The sequence below is a fragment of the Mustela nivalis genome (assembly GCF_964662115.1).
Source record: "Mustela nivalis genome assembly, chromosome: 11".
NCBI classification, from domain to species: domain Eukaryota; kingdom Metazoa; phylum Chordata; class Mammalia; order Carnivora; family Mustelidae; genus Mustela; species Mustela nivalis.
The window spans coordinates 1,274,282-1,292,040 of NC_139030.1; the positions used below are offsets into that span (position 1 = coordinate 1,274,282).

The window sequence follows — 17,759 nt, forward strand, 5'->3', positions numbered from 1 at the left end:
TCTCAAATAAATGAAATGTTATTTACAGTAACAAACATACGGAAACAACCCTAAGGATCTACTGATGGATAAATGGATAGAGAAAATGTGACATCTATCTCTACACACACACACACAGAGAAGAGTATTCTTTAGCCTTAATAAAGAATTAAATCTTGGGACGCCTGGGTGGCTCAGTTGGTTAAACAGCTGCCTTCGGCTCAGGTCATGATCCCAGTGTCCTGGGATCCAGTGCCACATCAGGCTCCTTGCTCAGCAGGGAGCCTGCTTCTCCCTCTGTCTCTACCTGCCATCTGTCTGCCCGTGCTCACTCTCTCTCTCTGACAAATAAAATCTTAAAAAAAAAAAAAAAAAAAAAGAATTAAATCTTGCCACCTGTGACAACACGGATGGACCCTGAGGGTATTATGTTAAGTGAAATAAGCCAGACAAGGACAGAAAAAAACCCCATATGATCTCACTTATTTGTGGAATTTAAAAACAAATATAAACAAACCAAGTTCATAGATACAAAGAACAGACTGGCAGTTGCCAGAGGCAGGTAATGGGGGATGGGAGACATGGGTGAAGGGGTCAAAGGTACAAACTGCCAGTTATAAAATAAATAAGACTTTGGGATGTAGTATACAGCATGGTGACTATGGTTAATAATACTATACTCGATATCTGAAAGTTCCTAAGAAGATAGATCTTTGTTTCCATCACAAGAAAAAACATTTTGTAACTATCTGTGGTGATGGATGTTGTTAACTAGACTTATTGTGGTGATCATTTCATGATACACAAAAATACCGAATCATTACGTTGTACACCTGAAACTAGTATGTCATGTCAATGACATCTCAGTTGAAAAAAGGGGAAACACTGATGTAATTCAAGCTTTATATACCATATATATAGTGGTTAAATTGTTATTATCAATGACAAAATTGCAGCAAAATGTTAGTACGTGTAAATTCATAGTTACCGCTACATTACAATTCTTCTCTTGATGTAAAAGAAAGATAAAAAGAAAAAAAAAAAAAGAATCAACCTGGCAAAGCTATTAGTTTCTTCCTGAGAAGTGAATGAACCTTTGTTTTTGTTCAGTAACAGTTGTGGGCACTTGCCTGAGCATGTAGTACACGCATGCCAAAACCAAACCACTCTGGTCTGAGCGCATATTCTGTGCTAATACTTTATTCACACACAGAAAAGAGCTTTTCCCCAGTCCCACCCTGTGGTTCTGTCCTGTGCATTCTAAGAGGCTTTCCAAATGTCACTTCCTTTAGAAATGACTCCTGACCTCTAACCTTTCCCTTTCAAGTAGAAATAACCTCTATTAGCTCAGAAGCAGGTTGGTTTTGTTCAAGTCTCTTTTACTGGAACGTGGCACTTTCTAGTAAGAGCTCTTCAAGTCTTATCTCCCTATTAGGGTCTAAGTTTGTTCAAAGTGAACCATTTAAGAGTCACCTTTACAAACAGAGCCTAACATAGGACCTTACATACAATAACAGGGTTTCAATAAATATCTATAAAATTAATAAATGCATGAATAAGGGTGCCTGGGTAGCTAGCTCAGTTGGTTAAGCATCTGCCTTGGGCTCAGGTCATGATCCCAAGGTTCTGGGATTGAGCCCCACATTGTATGTCAGGCTCCCTCCTGAGAGGGAGCCTGCTTCTCCTTCTCCCTGTCCTTCCCCTCCTCATGCATCCGCTTTCTCTCCCTCTCTCAATAAATAAAATCTAAAAACAAAACAAAACAAAACAAAACAAAAAACCCCCCATGAATAAATAAATGAATAAAATGGAAAACATCTCTGAAACAAGTGAAATTTCAGAACAATCTGAGAGGGATCAATTACTTGCAGACTATATAGATTATACATATGTATTCATAATTTACGTGTTTATATCTATATTCAATGAACCAAAAAGATTCCATCTTTATAAAGTAACCACTGCCCATGAACAATTGGTCTACTCTATCATAAACTATATATTATAGTAACCTCATATTTGGCCCATTATATATACATTTTCTTGTCCTCCTCCTTATTTGAAAAACATTTGCTTTAAAATTATTTAAAAGGAGCCACTTGAAAACAGGATATTGTAAGCTAATCAATCATTCCTTCAGTTGTGTTCATCTATGCAAAGATCCACAAGCCTGAGAAATAAAACATTACCCATCATCTGCACCAACAATTACAGTATTGGAAGAAATAAATTGCTGTTCATTGGACTACTCATTTTTCTGTGTTCCTATCCATCAGGACTACTGTAGTGGTAAAGAAGACAGCTGGAAGAGAAACAGATGGTTGGCAGGATCCCCAATTCTTCTGACAGTCCTCTTACAATGGATTTTTATAAATAAATGTTTATATAAAATGGTAGTGTCTGCAGATTATTCTAGCTCAAGGGAGCCTATGCAGGTCCTTTTTAGTTAGATAGCACTGAGAGAAATACATATCGGTCATGAATTTCCTACCCCAGAAAGGCAACATAACTGCACTGTTGTGGAAGTACCAACTGGGTAAGGGAGATGAAGGAACCTGAAGGAAGTGCTGTTATTGATAGACTTCAGAATTTTCAGCTATTAGTGTAACACACATACACACCGACACACACACACATGAAATTTATTTCTTACTTATCAATTATCAACATGGTTCTACCATACTTACTGCATCCTACTTTTTACCATAATCAATTAAACATGGTTTTATCTTTATAGGATTGTTAACAAAGAACAGTTGTAAGTTTCCTTTAAAAAGATGCTATTCTTTGATGTATAGCAAAATATGACAGTAAACTCAGAACAATTCATCAGCTACTTCCCCACATTAAAATAAACCTAGGGACGGGGTGCCCAGGTGGCAGAGTTGGTTAATCATCTGACTCTTGGTTTCTACTCGGGTCATGATCTCAGGGTTGTGAGATCAAACTGTGTCTGGATCAGAGCTCAGCGCAGAGTCTGCTGCACATTCTCTCCCTCTCCCTCTGCCCCCACCCCTTTTGTGCGCTCTCTCAAATAAATACATAAATCTTTAAAAAAAAATTAATAAATAAACCTTGGGGAAAGTTTTGTGGAAAACAACAACAACAAAAAACCTAAGGCAGAGACTGAGGAACCCGTTTCCAAAGAGATTTAAATACCTTAGAATTTTGAAGTTTTAAGCCAACACTGCCCAATGGAAATATAAGTCATACATGCAATTGTAAATTTTCCAGTAGCCACATTAATAAAGTAAAAAGCAGACCAAATTAATTTTTTTTAATTAAAAAAAAGTTATTTAGTTATTTGACAGAGAGATCACAAGCAGGCAGAGGCAGACAGAGAGAGGGGAGGGAGGAAAGCAGACTCCCTACTGAGCAGAGAGCCTGATGTGGGGCTTGATCCCAGGACCCTGAGATCATGACCTGAGCCGAAGGCAGAGGCTTAACCCACTGAGCCACCCAGGCACCCCAGGCCAAATTAATTTTAATAATATACTCTGTTTAACCCAATACATCCCAAATATTAAAATTTCAAAACAGAATCATTACAAAAATAATTAGTAAGATACTTTACAGTCTCTTTTCCATACTATGTTATTTTCAAAATTCAAGGTATATTTTATAAAAAAACATATTTCAAATCAGATACTGAGTTCAGTTTTTATCAGAAATATTTTATTTGGGGGTGCTTGGGTGGCTCAGTGTTAAAGCTTCTGCCTTCAGCTCAGGTCATGATCCCAGGGTCCTGGGATCAAGTCCCGCGTTGGGCTCTCTGCTAGTGGGAGCCTGCATCCCTTCCTCCCTCTCTCTGCCTGCGTCTGTGCCTACTTGTGATCTCTGTCTGTCAAATAAATAAATTAAAAAACAAATCTTAAAAAAAAAAAAAGAAAAATATTTTAATTGTATTTTGATTCAATATAATCTACAATTTTGAAGCAGTAGGTTCATATTACTAAGTTGTTCCAAACATACTAAAAATTTCTCCAATTTTAATTAAGTAAAATAAAACAAAAAAATCAGTTTTTCATTTGCACCAGTTCCCCCTTCAAGTGCTCAATGGCTCCATGGAGCCTTGGCTGCAGTGCTGTTTCACATAGAAGAGCAACACCCACAATCTGGCTCTCTTATGCCTAAAGTGAACTGAGCGTCTCATAGGAAAAGAAAACACAAACCCTGATGATTAATTATTGTTTTTTTTTCTTTTTTTCCTGGATCGGCAAAAAGAATGCTATTTACAAGTCAGGATGGTGAGTGCTGACATAACTGGACTAATACTAAAAAACACAAGGGAGATCCACAAAACAATAGAAGCTCGCCCCATAAAAGTATGGGTTTTACCATTTTAACTGTACTGCCATTTTAAGGCATGACAAATTGTTAACATAATCCTCAGGGTGGGATAAAAGCATGCAAATACACTAGTAAGTAGCAATCTTCTTATAGATCACAGAGATATGATCTAAAACCTTACAGCTTCAGATTTTAGCCTTATCTGAACTTGAAGATAGAAGGTGGAGTAATTAAATCCATACTACAAATACTCATTGGTCAATTTTGACCTTACTGCTTCCAAAAACTGGAACGTTAAAAGTCCTCTTAATAGCAGGGCTCATACCTGGATACTGTCGGATGGTGGATACGGAGCTGGTGATTGGAGTGTAAGTGTGCGCAGCCAGTGGGTATGCAGAAGGTGGGTATGTTGGCAAAAAGTACTGGAACTGAACAGGAACAGATGGTCTATAGACAGAAGACAGGTAATATAAACCAAAATAGGTCTATTTTCTTTTTCAATTTCAAATGATCCTATCCCCTATATCCTTTTTGTATCCGTATATGCCATGCCAACATTTCCCCAATTGTGTCCCAAATAAACTGTCAGATCAAAGGACACACACCTAGAAAGAGGAGCATTTGTAAAAATAAATGGGTGCTATAAATACATCAATAAACACGAAAATACACACAGTAACAATCACCAAAACCAACACAAAAAAACCTCAGTAATCAAAGGTTTTCTCTGCTCAATTCCACTTGAAAGACTCTAAAGTTTACACTGGCAAATCTTATCAAATACAAGTAAAACAGAATCCCAACCTTATACAAACTGATTCAGAAACCAGAAAAAGAAAAGAGCAAATTTTAACATAGCCCTGCCACCAAAACTAGATAGGGAGAACAGGAGAAAAGATGATAAACAAATCTCATTCTCTACATCAACACAAAAATTTCTAAAAAAAATGGAACTAAGTACTGTATAAAACAAAATACATTATGATCAAATAAGGTTTACCACAGTTAGATAACAATGATTCAATATAAAAATTTCTATGAATGCCTTAGATTCTTTAAAAAATTAAGAGATCATTTGAAGTATCACAAAAGATACACAAAAATATTTAATAGAAACATAATACTCTATGTTAGTTATACTAGAATTAAAGAAAAATTACTTCCCGCTTCAAATTTGGATAGCATTCAATACTTAGGATATAAATATCTTGACAAAAGGAATGGAAAAAAACTTTGTTCCTTAATCTGAAAATAGCACCTAGCAAAATCTATTCTGAAATTTCCCAAGAATTCCCATTCAGATCAGGAATAAGATAAGACTGCTTATTATCTCTACTCTATTTAACATCATATTGGAAGCTCCAGGTAACGAGAGACACACAGGTTTGAAAAATGGAAATGAAAAAAATACCTCATCCTTCAAAAAACTGTCCCTTTTTGTAGACAAAATAAACACTTACATAGGAAATCCAAGAGAATCGATCAACTTTTAGGGCTAACAGGTGTGTTTAGCAAGGTGAATGGATACAAAGACCAATATATTAAAACCTATAAGCATTCCTACACACCATAATATGCAAACAAGAACATTTAAAAATGACCCAATTCTGAAACTACTTCATATGCACTGTACCAGGTTCTCACTGGGAGAGAAGATACAAATACGGAATGGGGGAGGTAATGGGGTTGAACTAGAAGGATCAACTAAAAAGTTTTTTTTAAATTTTTATTTTATTTATGTATTTATTTTACAAAAAGAGTGAGAGACCAAGGGAGACAAAGGGAGAGGTAGAGAATCTCACCCAGGCTCCCCACTTGGCATGGAGTTTGGCAGGGGCTTAATCCCACAATCATGACCTGAGCTGAAACCAAGAGTCAGACACTTAATCAACCAAGCCATCCAGGCACCCCTAATGAGTTTTTATGATGTCACATACTTCCTATTTTGTCAGCTAAAAGAGACTGGAAGAAATGACAATCAAGTAGCAATAAACAGAGCTAATGCCTAGATTCTGGTTTCTAAATGATGAAAAGGAACCCATGGTTAAAAATGGTAGATTTTAGGGCTCAGACAATATTCAGGAGAAACTTGGAATATCTTGTTGTGATGGGAAGTAAGGAAGGGGTAGAATGTATGGGACATGGAAAGCCCACAGGAACTGGTCTGAAGAAACTCCCAGAGACAATGTGAACATCAAAACAAATGACAACAATGAATTATAATAATAAATAAATCCATGAGTCCATGCTCATTTAAAAAAATAAAATATACAACAAAATAGGGACGCCTGGGTGGCTCAGTTGGTTAAGCAGCTGCCTTCGGCTCAGGTCATGATCCCAGGGTCCTGGGATCGAGTCCCACATCGGGCTCCTTGCTCAGCAGGGAGCCTGCTTCTCCCTCTGCCTCTGCCTGCCTCTCTGTCTGCCTGTGCTCGCTCGCTCTCTCTCCCTCTGTCTCTGACAAATAAATAAAATCTTTAAAAATATATATATATATACAACAAAATAAATGGGGATATATAAAAATTTATTTACATAAACATGCCAACTGATAAATGTGGAAGAAATGATAGAAAATGTCACTATTTTGCAATGATCATACTGCAACCATCAACTGATTCAGCCAAGAATCCTCAACAGAGGGATGCTGGATGGCTCAGTCCGTTAAACATCTGCCTTCAGCTCAGGTCATCCTAAGACCCCGGGATCGAGTCCTGCACCAGGATCTCTGCTCAGTGGGGAGCCTGCTTCTCCCTCTGCCTGCCGCTCCTCCTTCTTGTGCTCTCTCTCATGCTTGCTCTTTGAGAAATAAATAAAATCTTAAAATAAATAAATAAATAAAAGGACTCCTTTAAAAAAAAGAATCCCCAATAGATGCTAATGCCACTGAATGAAAGTTTATTGAGGAACAGGGTTTTTACAGGCTCCAAGAATTTTCACAAAGATTAGTGGTTTACAAAGCAGAAAAACAGGGGCACCTGGGTGGCTTGGTCAGTAAAGCATCTGCCTTTGGCTTGAGTCATGATTCCAGAGTCCTGTGATCGAGCCCTACACTGGGCTCCCTGTTGAGTGGGGAGTCTGATTCTTCCTCTACCTCCGCCCCCTGCTCATTTTCTCTCTCAAATAAATGAATAAAATCATTAAAATTAGGAAAAAAGGAGAAAAATATATCTTTATAGAAAAATCTGGCAAACATCACCTTCACTAGGTAATTAGTGCTGACATAGCTAACAATGAGACATAGGGGTGGCTCTCAGTAACAGTGAGAAGAATGCATCACATAAGTGGTATTTGCTACAAAAAGGCATTACTTGAATCTAACTATGAGGAAACAATTCAACAACCCTAAACTGAAGAGTTTTCTACAAAAACAACTAGCTTACCTATACTCTTCAAAAATGTCACTTTATGAAAGAACCATTTTTGGGTAACTGCACTAAGGTAACGAGCAGGTCTTTGTTCTTTGGGGATGAAAATGAAAGTACTTAGGTATAAATGGTCATGCCACTGCAACCTATACTCTAAAATCAGCTCAAAATAAATCAAACACAGAAACACACCAAATGAAAAAATAGATACCAGTAGAACATCCATCAAAAGAAGAACAGCTAAATAAACACAGCACGTTTTCATAAAATTAAAAAAAATTATACACTGTATTATTTTCAGGAGGAAATCTGAAAATAAGAATAAACATATATGTAACTATATTTCTCAGACATTTTGTGTTATTGAAAAATCAAAACAATTAATGACACATTGGGGTAGTGTAACTGGCACATTCCCTCCTACCTATTGTCACTTCGGGTTTCCATGGCCACAGGATTTGGAGAGGCCCGATGACCTGAAATGGGAATCAGGCTACTTCTCTCTGCAGGGTAATCAGGCTGGATCCGAGGAGAAGTGTGTGTGATCTGCTGCGGCACCACCTTAGCTACAAATGCAAAATCCAATCATATTACCTCTCATATGCTTTTATTGGCATGCCAAAACATTCTTGGCCAGCAACAATCTTAAGAATGCAAACAGTAATAAGAAGCCTGGATCTTGAGCTTTAATCAAAATAAAAAAAGAAAGATAAGCATATAAGATTCAACTGAATTATTTCAAGCCAGTATTCTACTGATACATTCATATATTCTCACTGTTATTTGCCAAAGCAGGGTTCAACATCAATACTTTAACAAAAATACCAGGACTTCCTGGAAACCTTTTTTAAAGGAGAAAAATTTTTGACAACAGCAACAACAAAAATCAACAAAATTTTGAATACCAACACGGCAAAGACCTTAGCTTCTACTGAACAATCCATAGCTAATTAGTACTAAGTCAATCATTTTAATTTCGAAGTCTCAGTTTCCTCATCTACAAGAAGTCCTTCTTTAGATCATCACCTTATTTCTAAGATCCTTTGAATGTCCTGTGATTTAGCACAAAACTTTACAGCAAAATCAAAATGACTACAGAGTTTTCAAATCTAATCTGAGGCTCAAAGTTTGCTCTCCTCTAGCATTTGCAATCAAGTTTTGTTTAGAAGGCATGGCTGAACGGGACATACATTAGTGTTCTTACAGACCTGTCTATTAACTCTATGTAGGAAAATTTGGGGGGGAAAAAAAAGCTGCCGTCCACATTAGATATATAGAAGGATAGCTACCATCTGTGCAAGACCCCACAGTTACACCAGTGACAGGGACATAAACACTGGAGACTAGGATGATGCCACCACATTACCTAAAGTGCAGTGCACTGAACACCAAAGGTAAGCAACACAAGTCCACCATGATTCCCAGCTATTTCCCAATGGAGGAAGCTGGACATGTTTCTGCAGGATGATAGCCGGGATGCCCACTTCGACCACTGATGACTTGTACTGGCTAAGGCAGATGCCATGCCTTAAGGATAATGCCATGAAATATTTTCCATCAGTAGTAAATAGAGGGGGAGCTGAGTGGAAAGCAACTTAGTCTTGTTTTTCCACTGTGCCCATAAAAGGTAGGAGAAAAGAATGCTCCCAACAGGAATGCAGCTGTCATCTGGCAAAGTGGCTAACTACTGGTTGGTAAACCATACGCATGCCCATGAATTTATATCTGTGCCTTTTTTTCTAATTAAAAAAGCCACACATTGTCAATTATTAAAAAAAAAAAAGACTTAGGGAAAAACAATGCAAAAATCCCAAGTTGAACATAATGCCACCTTCAAAAATGATCCCTGTTTACTGAATGCTGTGATCATCTGATTCTGCTTTTTAAGAATTCTGATACCACCATCATATGTGGGCCAGAGAATTGAGGAAAAAAAGATGGTATTCTATTAGAAATAAGCATTCAGGGGCGCCTGGGTGGCTCAGTGGGTTAAAACCTCTGCCTTCGGCTCAGGTCATGATCCCAGGGTTCTGGGATCGAGCCCCGCATCAGGTTCTCTGCTCAGCAGGAAGCCTGCTTCCTCCTCTCTTTCTGCCTACTTGTGATCTGTCAAATAAATAAATAAAATCTTTAAAAAAGAAAAAAAAAAAAAAAGAAATGAGCATTCATTAAAGGCAAAAACTCTATGTTTATGGTAAATCAGGCTTCCTGTCCCCCCAACTCAATACATTCCTACTAGTAAAAATAGTTGAATTCAATATTTAACCTCACCTGGAAAAAGCTGCTTAAGTGATTTTAATATATCCATTAAAACCCCACTTGAAAATCAATGCTCTAGGGTTAATATCAGGTTTCCTTTCTCAACTGAGGTACCCCTATACAGGGATCCTATAGTGATGTAACAAAGAAATATTTGGCTTACTATAAAAGAAGAGAAAGCCAGAGCATAAGCCTGATGGAACTTCGACAAACCTATCACATTAAGGGACACCTGGGTGGCTCAGTCGTTGAGTGTCTGCCTTTGGCTCAAGTCATGATCCCAGAGTCCTGGGATTGAGCCCCACACCAGGCTCTCTGCTTGGCAGGAAGCCTGCTTCTCTTTTCCCCACCCCCCTGATTGTGTTCTCTCTCTTGCTGTCTTTCTCTGTCAAATGAGTAAATAAAATCTTAAAAAAAAAAGAAAATCACATTAAGTGGCAGACGTTAAATCTGTTTGGACACTTCTGTCAAATGATTTTCACAGAATTTAGCAAATAGTGAAAAATCAAAGATAAAATAGCTGGGAGATATGAACTGTAATACTGTAACCTAAGACAGGTAAAAAGTTGATAGTTTCAGCCAAACGAATGCACATACTTCTGTTACTTCTGTCTCCTGGTACTCTGAGTTTATTTCCACAGTGTCATCTCTCAGCAAGATACAGTGACATAAATAAGAATGAATCTCTAAATAATTCTTTACAGTGATGATTCAAGATGAAACCAGAGAGCCCCTATAAGGATACACTGCTCTCCTATACTGGTCTAATTTGTTTTATAGCTATAGATATGCTAGTGAGACTCTTGACTATAAAAATGGCAAGAACAAGCCTGGTTCTGTTGTTACAGTGCTCAGGATAACTGATGACACTGTTAGATACAGTCAGAAAGTGGAGTGAAGTGAGTTATGGAACAAGCAACAATCTTCTTTTTCAACAATAGTACATCAATGCTAAAATCACACACAACGCTCCCACGCTCCAGCCCTTCTCTTCTTTTCACAGGACAGAATTAACTACCTGCACCACAGAAAGGTGTCAAGATGCTGTGAGTGGTAACGTGAGAAAGAGCCAGTAGCAGTGTTTTCACTGCTAAAAGCCTACCATGGGGCTCAGTACCAATTTAAGGGCAGGAATGGCTGAGTTATCCAAGGGAGGAGGAAAGGCTTCCTGGGTTCCACCATCATTCTGGAAAAGTGTCCTCTAAGTCTGCACAGAGGGATGTGAAACTGTCTTATATGGGAAGGAAGAAACTATCGCCATGCTGGGATATAGCAGGTGGGGAAGGTATACTTCTACGGTCACCAGATTTCTGACTGTTAATTATGCCAGTGTATCATCTTACAAAAAGCATTCTAAAAGTTTATGAAAAATATGGCAGCTGTCCCATGACTCTGGGAGTAAAACAGTACGATGAGGCATGCTTACTGTCATACAACCAAGGCAAAGCTAACACGAGAAACTAAACCCGGAGCTTGTGAATTAAAAAGAGCAATGCTCTGCTTCAGAAGCCAGTCTCTGCTTTGGAAGCTGTGACAGCAGACATCAACCCGTAGGACAGGTGTGGGCAAGTCCTGCCTGATGTCTGAATTGATACTTCGGAATGGCTGTGGGAAAAATCAGAAGAATATTTCATGACAGATGAAAATTATATGAAATCCAAATTTCTGTGTCCATAAAAAGTTCTCCTGAAATGTACCTACACTCAATTGTTTACATCTTATCCACAGTTTAGCAGTCGTGACACAGACCTGTGAGGCCTGCAAAGCTTATAATATTATCTAGCCCTACAGAGAAAGGTTGTCAATCCCTGCTCTTAATGACTATTTGGCTGCCAGTAACTTCAAAGATTTTTTAAATATTGAAAGCATATTTAAAAGGGGAATAAACAAAGCTTAGAAGAAACTTTAGGATGTTTGTGAAGTATCCTGGGGTAAGAGTCAGATGAGAACTGAGGGTAATCAACCCGAGGGTTATCACCCTTCCCACTGTGCATCGCCTGGAGTTTTCCTGAACACTCCATCAGTAGTACAAGTTCTCTTCATTCCAGACCCTTGCTTCTTTTTTGCTTTTTCTGTGGATCTCATTTAACTATGTCAGTGAAGTTAACTTTTTATCACTAAAAGGCACACAAAGGAGAGGTAAAAATCTGATGAATGAGAAGTCAAAGTTGTGTGAAAATAATGTTTACTTTCAGATCTCAAAGATTATTTTATGTGCTGCCGAAGCGAGCACCAGATCTCAAAGATTATTACCCTCTTTTCCCTCCTATGGTCAACACCAAATCTATATGACAAATATACTAAAAACTGAATTCAGTGTTGCTTTGAAAATCAATAATAATTAAAAAAAACCCAAACAACCCAAGACTAGCCCTCTATATGAAGACCTAGTCAGAAGGGCTGAAAAATCCCTTTAAGCTCTGTGTGAAGGCTGCAGGACACTTACCAACTGGGATGTTTGAGGTGGTCACAGCGGTAGCATGGGATGAATGTGAGGGCATTGTCATGGTAACAATTGTACTCGTGGGAGCTTGTGTGTGTGACACAGATCCTGAAATTGGAGGAAAAAAAGTCTTCAATAATGGCCTCTCTACACACACTACCGATTCTCAAATACCTGAGAAAAGCTCTTGGGAAAAGAGAATTCTTCTAGCCTTTTCTTTTTCTCTGATTGAAGTTGAGAAATGGAAAATTAACTTACCACTCCTGCCTCACACTTCCTTAGGAGGAAGAGCAGGGCTGCCAACTTACCGGCTGTGGTTGCTGAAGGAATGGTGTTGGTTGCCAAGATAGGTGCTACTGTTGCTGCAGCCACTGGTGTGCCAGTACTGAAGATAGTTTTCTGGGGGGGGGGGGGGGGGGGAGATATCCCACAATACAGTTATAAACAAGAACATTTCCCCCTGAATCCAGTTTAAAAGCAATTACTGCCTTCAATACTGCTAGGTTCTCAAGAAATTGGGCAGAAGTCTGGTTTTAACCCACAGCCTCCACAGACAGGTTCACCTTTGGTTTTACCTGTGCCATGGTATGAAGCTGTTGTTTTGGCGTCCCTAATGCAGGATGAGACGGCAGTGTGATTCTTGTTGTTACATCCCGTGACTGGGCAGGACGCTGAATACTAATTGCTGCAGATGGTGGATGCTGGATAGACAAAGCTGGCCGACTGAAAGAGATAGGAAAGACACGATTTCTCACTTGTCTCTAGACATGATATGATGCAGGCAGTCAAGGCCATTTGCTCTCTTGTACTAGACCATCATACAGTTTATTTTTTAGGTCTGTGACACCCACAGGTGATCCAATGAAGTAAATGGCCTGTTGAGTTTCTCTCCTGTAAGTTCCATAAACCTCATTTCCAAAGGTATCAATATGCACTATGAACTGAATCAATTAATCTATAGTCATTTTCAGCACTCTCAGTGTAGTTAACTGAGAGTTAACTCTCAGGACAACCCTAAATAAGCATTATTATATTAATACACTTCACTGTGTGGACAAAACTGAAGATACACGCTAAGGTTTTCACATTATGAGGGAGAATTACAGATGACCCTGGTTAACAGTAGCCCACCCTATTGCCCCCAAAGCACTAACCTGCTCTCAACTTCCTATCATTCCTAACTGTATTGTTTCTTCAAAATTTAGTTGTAACTTTTACAGATTATAACTTCTATAACTTTTATAACCTTTATAGTTATATATTAGTTATAATCTAATTACTGAGATATCAACACAGAACCCATCTCAAATTAACTGGCAGCAAGTTACAGAAACTGCAACAGTGGCAAGATAACTTGACATTATAACAAAGTTGGCATTTCAAATCAGAGGGGGAAGAATGGACTATTTAAGTGATGTTGGGAAGACTATGTAGCCCTTTGAAAAAGATAAAATGGGATCCATGCTTCATGCATCATTATAGCAGGATAAATAAAAAGAGGATCAAAGATTTTACAGCAAATTAAAAAGTACATGAAGAAAAGACAGAATTCTTTTATAACCTGAGTGGAAGAGAGCTTTTTAACTATTAAAAGCTTTCAAAATCTAAAAGCTATAAAAGATCTAAAAATTTGACTCTGTGAATGAACAAGCAAATCTACTTAGTAAAACACACTATAAGCATGGTCAAAAGACTCAAAAATCAAAGTGCAATCTTAATATACTAGGAATTCCTTGCAATGAGAAAAATAACAGCCAAATAAAAATAAGCAAGAGATATGTGCAGCCAGTTCACTAAAACGAAAATGCAAGTGGCTCCTTAACAAAGAAAAGATGCTCACTCCCAGTCATAGGAAGAGAAATACAATTTAAAATACACTAGATAACACTGTTCACCTATCAGATTAGCAAAAATCCCCAAAATGAACAGCATCATGTTGTTCAAGCTGCAAGGAAACAGGCACTTCCAAACATTCTGGAAGGAGTGCAAACAGGTACAGACCTTAAGGAAGGCAATTGCTAGGTATCAAAATTATAACTGCATATACCTTCTGAGTAACAGCCCAATGTTATTGGGCTTTTGGGAATTTATCCTAAAGGTATTCTTGCACACATGGATAATGACTGAAGTATAAGTGTATTCACTGCCATATTACTTATGATAGTCAAGTACTAGAAACCTCAAACCCATTAACACATACAATGGATCACTGTGCTGGTACTAAGAGAACAATGAGGCTATCTAAGTAATGAAATGGGAAACTTTCAATACATGTTGTTATATTTAAAGAAAGTAGAGAATATATGAATTAATTTTGGGTAAAAAGGATAAAAGAACTGCACTCGGATCTGACTATATTTAACTAACATTGGGTGGACATCCAGTTAGTTACTACCAGAGAACTCAGAAAACATAAAAGGAAAGGAACAGAAGAACCTGGTAGACGGGGGACAGAGGAGAGTGTGACATCCTTCCTACACATCTTTTCATGCTTTTATATTTTGAAACCACGTGAATACAAATTAAAAAGAAGTGAATAAGCTGAGCTGTAAGAATAAAAACTTGACTGAGACTGTATGTGTCCAAACTAAGCAATGGTTTCATCTCTCAAATGGCATCCTCTCTCAAAATGCTTTAAAAACAAACATGATGGGATATCAGTGAATAAAGTGTTCAAACTGAATAAAGGATGGTTTTCTTTCTGAAGAATAAGAGCAAAATGCTTTATCATCCAAGTTAAAGGAAAGCTGAAAAACTAGCCACAGATATAACTGTGAACTTGGTGGAACTCATGGAGAAGAAAGTGTACTACAGGGAGACTGGATCTTTATGTTTTCCAGGATGAACCATTTCCCCATGCCCATTCCTTATGTTCACCCAAAATGTAAAGGACCCCTAAAGAGTTCCCTTACCTGACTCTCATGTTCTCAAGCCAGAAAAAACCCCCAGAAACATATAAACCTGGATAATCCTAAAAAGACCTTGGGTCACTCTTTTTAAGCCTATTACACCTCTTCCACTGGTCATTTAAAAATGGGAATGAGGAATGGATGTTCTCTGATAATTTAAGTGACCACTTTGAGATTTTCTTTAGGTTTCATTTTCTCTCTGCTCATTATGGCAGAACCTAATTTTTATTATGAATAACACAGTCCAAAATTATATCCAGAAACACAAAGAAGAAAAATACAAGCTCTATGTTTATTCGACAGTTAGCCCAATAAATCTCCCCCCAGAGCAGCAGCACACTGATAAGATTATTGGACTAGATTAGCCGGTACATGGTAGGCCAATTCTGACCAGGATCTCCACTATCACATTGAGAGTTCAAGTACTTTTGCGGCTCCTAGAATTACTGAAGATGACCATTACACCAGTTGTTGTGGGAGTGCAAACGCATGCTGCAGCATCAGGTGTTGGGTACAATCCCTATGGAATCAGCCTGAGGATATTATTCCTGATGTGGCAAGTGGACACTCGGACCTTGCACAAAGTAACAGGATTCTGTATGCCACTGGTCTAGTCAACGAACAGTAATTAGGACTTTGTTTTGCAGCCTGGCTTCTTCCCTGTATGGCTTTCATACCCTCTTGAAAGGTGACTGGTATAACATGAGAATAATATTTGCCGACATAGACCACCTGCATAAACTCGTCACTCCAACTACCTAGGATGTCTCTGCAGCTTTACCAGATAAAAATCCATTTTGGAGACTGAAGTTTTAATAGTTGACAACATACTACACTAAGTATAGTGTCATGTAAGACATCTGCTCCCAGCATTTATGATGAAAACTAGGAGGATACATAAATATATATAATTATATAAAGTCATGACAAAATTTAGGACACATGAACTTAATTATTAAAAAAATTTTTGAAGAGCTTCATAACAAAGAATAATGTCAACATTCCAATCACTAGGAAAGGGTCTCCACAATTCACCTTAAATATACTCATATTTAAAAGGTTTGGTTCATTAAAAAAAAAAACAAAACAGAAAAGACTATTTATATTAAATATTTAAATACGTTTTTAAGTGCTTTTGAAAGCACTTGGTAGTCTTTCTACATGGTAGTCTTTGACTTTCAATTACTCCTAATGAAAAAAACCATGAACACTTCTATAAGGTGTATTACTTGTTAGGCATATTTTAATTCCTTTACATACATTAATATAAGTATTTCTTATAATGATCTGTGAGGTAGGTAATATTATTGCCATTTTCTTTCTTCCCCCATAGATTTATTTATTTGAGAGAGAGAGGGAGAATGCATGCATGACCATGGGAGGACCAGAGGGAGAGGGAATATCCTCAAGCAGACTCCCTGCTGAGTGTAGAGTCCGACAAAGGGCTTGATGCCAGGACTGTGAGATTATGACCTGAACCAAAATGAAGAGCTGGACACTCAATTGACTGGGCGACCCAGGCACCCTATTATTGCCATTTTCCATGTAAGGAAATTGAAGCATTCACTCTTTGGTCTAGCACTTCTACAGATCTTGAAAGTATACCATCAAAACAGGCAACAGCACACGCTGAAATGTCCATCAGGACATCCATAAGCTAGGATACAAAGCAGCCAAAAATAAAGGGAATAAATATCTCTATGTACTGATTTGGAATCATCTCCAGAATATATTAAAAGAAGAATGCAAGGCTTAAAACAGTATATATAAATATAAATACAATATGCTGTATTTTCTTTTTCCTTTGAAAGTTACGTCTTTTTTTTTTTTTTTTAAAGATTTTTATTTATTTGAGAAAGAGCCAGAGCCAGAGAGAAAGCACAGGCAGAGGGAGAAGCAGAGGGTGAGGAAGGGAGAAGCAGATTCCCTGCTGAGCAAGGAGCCTACCATGGGGCTTGATCCCAGGATCCTGGGATAAGGGCCCGAGCTGAAGGCAGATACAACCTACTGAACTAGCCAGGTATGCTCCAACATTTGAGGGATAGAGAGGACAGTGAAACTCCTCACTGTATACCTTTTTACATATTTATATTTTAGAAATATGTGAATCTTAATTAAACAGAAAATACTACTACATATCTCACAGAGAAATTGATCACTTCAAGTGACCTCTGAATACATTTCTGCTCCATTTAGTAGGATGCAGTCTGAAGACAAAAGAACTGGGAAGAAGTCTTAAACTTCACTATCTCTCTCTCTCTCTTTTTTTTTTTTAGAGACTCTTTATTTCTTTGAGAGAGAGAGAGAGAGTGAGGGGAGAACACAAACAGAGGTAGTGGGAGAGGGCGATGCCAACTTTCTGCTAAGCAGGGAGCCTGATGTGGCACTTGATCCTAGGACTCTGGGATCATGACCTGGGCCGAAGGCAGACACTCATGGACTGAGCGACCCAGGTGCTCCAAATGTCATTTGGTCTTATTATTAGTTTAATCTACAGAAAATAAGGGGTTG

The 17,759-nt window shown here is 38.0% G+C and overlaps 1 protein-coding gene across 11 annotated transcripts in view; it reads right to left on the minus strand.

Moving 5' to 3' along the window:
* SAP130 (Sin3A associated protein 130) overlaps positions 1-17,759 on the minus strand; it is a 92,247-nt gene that overhangs the window by 52,902 nt on the left and 21,586 nt on the right. For all 11 annotated transcript variants that reach the window (XM_082690335.1, XM_082690336.1, XM_082690338.1 and 8 more), the window contains 5 exons: positions 12,915-13,062; positions 12,648-12,738; positions 12,343-12,447; positions 8,062-8,203; positions 4,595-4,716 (listed from right to left, as the gene is read on the minus strand). In XM_082690335.1, coding sequence (XP_082546461.1) covers positions 4,595-4,716; positions 8,062-8,203; positions 12,343-12,447; positions 12,648-12,738; positions 12,915-13,062 — 608 coding nt within the window. The remainder of the gene's footprint in view (positions 1-4,594; positions 4,717-8,061; positions 8,204-12,342; positions 12,448-12,647; positions 12,739-12,914; positions 13,063-17,759) is intronic.